This window comes from Hetaerina americana, unplaced genomic scaffold, assembly GCF_022747635.1.
Source record: "Hetaerina americana unplaced genomic scaffold, ioHetAmer1.1.p SCAF_18, whole genome shotgun sequence".
NCBI lineage: Eukaryota > Metazoa > Arthropoda > Insecta > Odonata > Calopterygidae > Hetaerina > Hetaerina americana.
The window spans coordinates 6,032,227-6,040,435 of NW_027286741.1; the positions used below are offsets into that span (position 1 = coordinate 6,032,227).

Here is an 8,209-nt window from a genome sequence, read left to right on the forward strand (position 1 = left end):
AATGACACAGGCATTCGCAGTCGGGCGCGACGCGCCACAGTCCACTAAATGGAACTGCAACTCAGTAGAACTCCTTCATGATAATATGAAAGCGGATAATATTTTGCCCTTACGCCAAGAATACCTTTTTGCAACATGTTTAGATAGAATTGTCACGCCGTAGATTGTACGCCGGCGTAGGCCAGGAGATGATACCCTGTATCGAAACCAGTCGTAAATAAAAAACATATTTCGTGGGAAAGTTGGATTTTCTTTTCTTACTAAACATAATTTTTTAGCCTAAAACTAAAAACAAGTACGCATGTAACAATTTACTAAATTAGAGCGTGTACAACACATTTCGAATATGTCAGACTTGGAAATAAATTTGACTTTAAGGAATTTAAATTTGAAAATGGTCGTTTCGGAAATGAAAACAGCAGTTATTTTCTACACAGTCGTCAAATAATAGTTTGTTTTTGGAAAATTGTAGTTATTTTAATATAGGTTCATCCACGATATTATATTTTTTATGAATTTCCAAAGAATAGACAGTTCGGCCATTAAGGATTATCGGATTTAACGCTTAAGAAATGAGAGTGATATGCAAAAGATCATTGCATTGAAACATTTTTAAGCAAAAAAATGAAGGAAAAATTAATATGTCTTCATCATAATATATTATTTTGTTTGTATTAATGAACGTAGGCAGTACCCAGCAAATCGATAGCTAACTTTTCTTTATTGAAATTGATTGCAACAGGGTGGAAAATTTCTCTCTACTCTCCACGCACCAACTAAAAACCCAGTTTTTTATATTGTTTACATAGCATCCTGCAAGTCACCACTAGGGTTTGTGGCAGGGGGTGGCTACACGCAACATTACTTTGAATCCGAAATAGTTGAACCCTCCTAGCGAGGTGGGTCAACGTTATTCTGATCCCTCATCGCTGGAAAAAATGGCATCTTACCTGTAAATCTATCTGTTCTACACTTGACCTCTCTAACTTCACTAACATAATCTCTCCTACCGTAGTACGATGGGACTAATGATACATTTCAACATCATTACCAAAGATTTAAGACCTGTAAAAATTGTCAAAGGGACAAGATTAGCCTGTTTCCTATCTGGAAAACCTCGCAGGAAAATTCAAGTTCTGCGAAACTCGTGGTATCAAGTCCCCATTTATCACGGATACAGGTATGAGAATAAGTTTTCGTACTTTCTACCGCTACACGAGACCCCGCAAGTCGCCGCAAGCGTGTGTGTAACTACGGCTGTACAGGCACCATCCATATATACAAACTCTTAAAGTCAATACATGAATTGGAACACATATTAACTCATATACAACTCTCATGCTCATAAATGCCTTGCCAGAGTATGCAATAATTGTTGCGTTTTGCGTGTGTTCAGTCTAGGCCCATTCAAACCCTGCCTTGAACAGCTTAACAAATTAGCACTGCAAAAAGGAGAAAGTATGAAAAGAATATTACGTATTTGAGACTATATATATATATATATATATATATATATATATATATATATATATATATATATATATATATATATATATTTATATATATTTCACACAGAGCACGTCTACCCACTTACATTGTGTACTTGAAAGATTCCATACTTTTTTTCAACAATCAGCAGTAATAATAGTATAATTAAAAATAGCAATATATCGAACGTAGACTAAGGGATATATTACTTTATAACTGTAATCGGTTTTGTTACTTTAATAAGAAAATTAAATTTAATGATCGATTAATTTGGGATAGTGGCAGTTTCGTACTGCCATGTGAATACAACAGCCGAAGGAGGAAAATTAAGTCGAGATCACTAAAAACTTGAGCTTTTCATTGCACTTATTTTTCCAAACACTCTCTTCTACTATCATACACGGAGGATAGAAAATATTTCGAACACGGCAGGAAAAGTGGAAGAGTTGAGGCGCTAAAAGCTGAATTGTTGTGACTTCGGGGAAAAATGTTATGATAACGGAAAAAAAGGAAGCTGAAAAAATTGGCATTTGGAGTGACCACATGTTAATGATTATGGATAAATATGAGTACATCAGCAAAAATGAACATTGAAGGGGAGAATACGCTTCAGTATTTGGTGCGGGAGTGTTTCCGACGTTCGCAATGGTGAAGAGCGTTCCCGAGGACTTAGAAAGTCGAGGATCCCCTAAAACCTATCTTAAATCGCTTGAATGCCCAGTGTGACATTTCTGTGTTTTCGAACCTGAAGGCCAGGGACAGCCCTCAGTATCTGACCAAGTGTAAAAATCGGCCAACACGCATAGATATATTTGGCATGTCGAAAGTTGAATACACCATTGCAAAACTAAACGCCGAAGGTAAATACGTGCCTGCTTGAGTTCACCTGACGGATTTTTTCGTTATCACTAAGCGGAAGGGTAAACACAAAACAAATAACAATCGATTAATGATGACTTAACTGTTCGTGAGTAGCTCCTTGGATTCTTAAGTACACCGGAACAAATTAGCTCCTTCTACCTGCTCTTCAATCGCATTAAGAGGCTTTTACTTGCAATAAATCTACTTCTCGCATTGCTGAATCATTTGTAAATTTACTCGCACCGAAATAAAATCACTTTAAATTATCCTTCGAAAAAAAACCATGTCTATCGGTCCTTGTTTTTAATTGCAAACGGCAAAATCACAATTTATACAAAAATTATGTATGTGTGTATATATATATATATATATATATATATATATATATATATATATATATATATATATATATATATATATATATGCTTTCATAGACGTAACACGGAAGTGCCGAATAGTACAATACACAGTAACACATAATATAGAAACACAAAAAAAGAGAACACTCACACGTATTATACGTGTGAGTGTTCTCTTTTTTTGTGTTTCTATATTATGTGTTACTGTGTATTGTACTATATATATATATATATATATATATATATATATATATATATATATATATCATAAACACAGTAATCAACCCGAAGGTCGGTTTGGTAGGTGATGGTAGAGTTCACCCATTGCTTAGCCCGACGGCGTGTGAAATTTAAACAACAGGGTATGGGGGGCCAGTTCCTTTCCCTGTGCCGGTTATGGTTTCCCAGGAAGACCTGGTACCCGAAAAATGGCATAGCTTGGGTGGAGATGCAGGTGCCCAGAGTGCCTTGCCCGGGAATCAAACCCGGGACCCTTCAGTCAGTAGTCCAACGTTCTACCCCCTGGACTACCGCGACCCACGCACACTAACACTAACACACACACACACACACACACACATATATATATATATATATATATATATATATATATATATATATATATATATATATATATAGACACACACACTGCAATCAATTGCATTATTATACAGCATTTACGTATGAAATAAATTTTATCGAACAGATATGTGTATATTAACTGAGCGGGATGATGACTTTCAGGAAATAAAGAGTCAATCATGAAATTTAAATGACGGAAATAGTTATATTTAGAACTATTAAGCCCATAACTCGCGGGATTTTCTGTATCAGCACACATTTTAATAGTTAGCAGTGAGCAAAGTAGACGAACCACAGTATGCACACTACGACTGCAGGATTCTGAGTGAAGGGACGTTTATACTATACATCAAGATGGTGACTGTTGTCCAACCCACCGCCACGCTGGGCCGAAACGTAATTTCCTCCCAGGATAGCCCTCGTATTTATAATTGCGCCAAGTAAAATTTCTATTGCCTAAATCCTTCTTCTGTGAGGAAAATTGGCTGAGCAGAACAGGTAATTTTTCCCACGAAATATAGGGGATTATAAAAACATTCTCCGACCGCGGTAGAGTCGTGCTCCGGTCAAAATTATTCTGGTGTGTATTCGCCCCCTGCCGCACGGCCTGGCGATGGCTCGCAGGGTACTTAATGCAACAAAAACTGCATTGAAAACTGATAAAGGAAAATTAAGAAAATACGCTCCTTTTGGCTTATATCGTAGTACTTATCGCTGTAATTTTGGCGTAGAGAAACACATGTTTCTCTACGCTAAGATACGTTAGATTTCAAATTCATTTCGCATAATTTCTAGTCTTTTTTATTTATTTACGAATTTCTATGTAAACTGCAAGCCACCGCCAGAGTATGTGGCAGAGGGTGAATACACATCAGAATAATTTTACCCAAACACGGCACTACCGCGGTCGGAAAACGTTATTCCGATCCCCTATCGTTCGTGGAAAAAATGACATCTTAAATCTCTCTGTTCTACAATCAATCTCTCTAACTGTATTAGCATTTTCCCTCATACCGTAGTACGACGGGGGTAACAATATATTTTCCACACCGCTGCTAAAGAGACCTCCTTCCAATTCATGCAAGAATTTTAATCTGCGATATAACTTTCGCTCCGTGAGTGATTCCCAACCTGGATGCTCTGACTTTTTTGTCTTTACGCTTGTCAATGATTAGCCTCAAACAAAAAGCATCTGCACGAGAGGAGTCCATATCGCCCCAGATCTTTCTCCTCTGAGGGCTTGCCGCCGATCTGAGAGAGTGGGTGTAGCGATTCGGGAGGAGGGCCGAAACTGCGCCTCCCTCCACCTCAATCCTCATTAGTATTCCGGGCACAAACCCAAAAAACTCGTCCGTAATGCCAGAGCATCACGCCCATCTCCTTGAATGGGCGACTACTCTGCCCAAAGTCGCCCTTAGTGCCAACCTAATGGTATTCCAAAAGTGACTTGCCCGCCCTGTCCGCGACTATTCGGAGAAATGCGCGGAAACTGCCCTCAGAATAATATATTGTGATGGGCGCGAGGTCCTTTTATTTTTTTTCTTTCCTTTCACTTTGTGTCTGACCTGCATTTTCACGGGACCACTGCGCCGGGACTGGCCGCCGAACCTTAAAAGAGTCGGCGATTTCAAGGTCATCACCCAATGGGCAATCTGTCAGCTGTCTCGCCTCCATCTTTAACCGTCAAAGCGGGTGAACTAGTTGAAAAAACACTTGTCACGAAGAGGAAGCGTTGTTTACAGCTAGCTTATTTTGAAATTAACTACAGCCCGATGTACATGAATACATACGCAGCTGGGAATATCAAATAGGTGAGACTGGAGGGACCGACAGGTAAGAGCAGAAAATCTCGAGACGCGAAACTGGGTTACAACATTTTAAGCCCGCGGAGTTGAGACAACATAACTCGTATAAATCGCGGCTGGCCAAATTACACGCGGAAGATGGGCGACCCGGCCTGAATGGCCGTAGGAAAAAAAAACACTTTGTCACTGTTTCCACACCTTTCTGTCAATTCTCAGAATCAATGAATGCAGTGTCCTTGTGAACTTAAAATTATGGCGCTATAGTGCGACTAATTTCGTCCATGAATACAAAAACTAATACATTGTTTTTCTACAAATTAATATTTAAATTACGTGCCTGAAAATTTTTATTCGTGTAATCACTGCACCTTATTAGATCAGCTTCACTTCGGAAGGGCAAAAGAGATCGAATCATATCTATTTTGGGCGCCACGGTGCATAAATTATATTAAGCCACCGATAGGTTGTGTGGCAGGGGATGGTTGTACTACAGATTAATTTTCACGCAAAACACTTTTCACCCATAATGTGTTATCCTGTTCCGTTCTCGTTCGGGGGAAAAATGGCACCTTAAATTTATCTGTTCTACACTTAATATATCTAATTTCATTTAACATGATCTCGCCTACCGTAGGGGTTTACGATGTATTTTCAACATCATTCCTAAAGAGAAATCTTCCAATTTATGCAAGAGGTTTTGACTGCAATTTAACTTTCGCTCCGTGAGTGATTCGCAACTTAGATCCACTAATAATTTTGATACGCTTCTTCGTTTGCCATTACAACATTTCACAAATACACCTCCTTTCCACTACATGCGATCCGATTCGGCAATAAATCCAACTTCATGAGGATCGCATATATGAGCACCGTATTGTAAATAAGGCCTGACGAGCGAAAGATAGCATTTCTCTTTAACCTTTTCATTAGCATCTTCACACGTGAAGCTGCTGGTATCTTATTCACTCTAGAAAAGGAATGCAAGGGTATTTTCTCTAGGGAAGGAAAATAAAATCCGTCGAAGCGTGAGTGACGGCTCTCAATACCGCTTCTCGAGACGAGATTGCCACACGGCGAGACACTCGAGCGACAAACGAAACGGACAAGGTTGACTCACCTCTCTGGTCACGCCCCAGGAGAACATATCCCAGGGAAGGTTACGCAGGATCATCTTGAACTTCTTGCCGGAACTCTCCGGCCTTCCGTCCCCTTCCAGCTCCAACCGCTCCTCGAAGTCCCGGGCGGGAGGACCGTCTAGGTGGCCCGTGATGGCGTCTTCCCGGGGATCTGCTCGCTCGTCCCTCGGTGCCATTTGGAGGGTGGTGATCGGGGGTGCCAAAAGGGGGACCAAGCGTCTCTCTCTGGGCTTCGTGGGGGGGGGGGGAACGATGGCGAATGGGCCGACTTTTTGTGATGACCTCTGCACCTCACAGGCGGCGGAGATGAAGCCCTGGGATCCGCTCAACTTCGCGCGGACGACTCGGATGGACCGGAAGTGAGGTTTCCCTTTCGCGGGGACCGAAAGCGGGAAGGAGAAAGGTAGACCCGAAAGCAAGCAGCACCAGATTTCTTTCCGACTTTTCTTCCCCCCCCCCCACCCCACCCCTACTCTCCGTCTTCAGGAGATTCTCGTCCGTGCGAGACGTTCAGTGGAAGTTGCGAAATCCCCTCTCTCTCGCAAAATCGGGTGAATTGGTGGGAGAGATAAAGACTCAATTTTCCTCGGGAGAAGATTGAGATGAAAATGAAGTAAGACTTTTCGTCGTCTCCTATATGGAGGGTAAGATCCCACTTCTTCCGCTTCCTACTTGGTCAAGGACCTTTCTTTCTCGGAGGGCCGCCCCTGAGAGTTGCCTGGCCGAGCGCTAGGGGGGAAGCTTTAAGCTCACGTCGCGTCCCGACGGGTGACCCCGACGCCCGACTGCCAATCCGTCTGGTCGCAGACTCCTGAGAAAGACACCGTCACGGATGCCGAAGGGAACCACCACAGAATTGGTGTTTCTCTCCCGATACCTATGGCACACACCCTGTCGAGGGAGCGCGCCGGATTTCGCCTTTGCCACCCTTTGGGGGAGGTTCGGGGGACGACTGGATGGGCGGGCGTTGGCGAAACGGTGAGGACAGACTATGTAATCAACATAGGCTCCTACCGTGCAACTTTGTCAACGTCTAGAATCCGGAACGTATTCTCTTCGTGAAAGTATGCCAGGCGATGACATGTGGAATGTTTACTTTTCGAGAATATTCACGCCTGCGACCGAAGATTGGTCGAGAATAGGGCCTCATGAGGTAGGATCTTCCTACCGTTAGGAAGTCGTAGGCTCCGTACAAATTTCTCCCGAGCGTGGGAAGAAGTCTCGTGGATGTAGAACGGATGGAAAAGGGGGATTCTGAACGCGGCGGGGTGCAGAAATTTGAAGGGTTCAAAGGGCCCGGCTAGGACCCACGTTCAAGGAGCGATTCCCTCAGCCCGCGAGTGCACCCGTACTCGGGGGGTGATGCTTAAAAGGAGGAAAGCGAGGGAGGGACGGCCTTTCGTGAGGTTCGGCGCGGTCGACGGCTGACTGGTGACTGAGTGACTGGCTCTCCACGGCGCGGGATGTGTCTGCCGGCGCGCGGAGGGCAACCTCTTTTAGAGAGCGCGCGGAGGCGACGGCCAGCGACCACGTGGCCCGCGGCCCCCACCCAGCCCCACGGTGCTGGCCATGGGGGAGGGGGGGGAGCGTTCGCGGCGCGTGTGTTTATGTTGAGACGGCGGTAGGAGAGGGTGGGTGGCGGGGGAAGGATAGTTTTCCCGATCGCACGGCGAAAGAGGCGTGCGAGTCTCCTCCACGGGTAGGCTCCGCGATATTCTTTTCACGTAAATATTAGAGCAGCTAGGTTGGCAATCACTCACGGAGGTAAGGTTAAATTATAGATTGAAGCTCTTGCATATAAATTGGAAGGGCGTCTCCATAATAGTGATGTTGAAAATGTATTATTACCCCCATCGTACTACGGTAGAAGAGATATTTTCTATAAATTAGAGAGATCAAGTGTAGAACAGATAGATTTATTAGTCTGGTGTGCATTCATCCCCTGCCACACACCCTAACGGTGGCTTGCAGGGTAATA

At 43.2% G+C, this 8,209-nt stretch overlaps 1 protein-coding gene across 1 annotated transcript in view; it reads right to left on the minus strand.

The window, feature by feature from the left end:
• The window catches only part of LOC139687249 (trehalose transporter 1-like protein), a 155,486-nt gene extending 147,793 nt beyond the window's left edge, over positions 1 to 7,693 (minus strand). The window contains exon 1 of the mRNA XM_071584385.1: positions 6,213 to 7,693. Within this exon, the coding sequence (XP_071440486.1) occupies positions 6,213 to 6,407 (195 nt within the window). The 5' untranslated portion in view covers positions 6,408 to 7,693. The remainder of the gene's footprint in view (positions 1 to 6,212) is intronic.
• Positions 7,694 to 8,209: the final 516 nt, after the last annotated feature.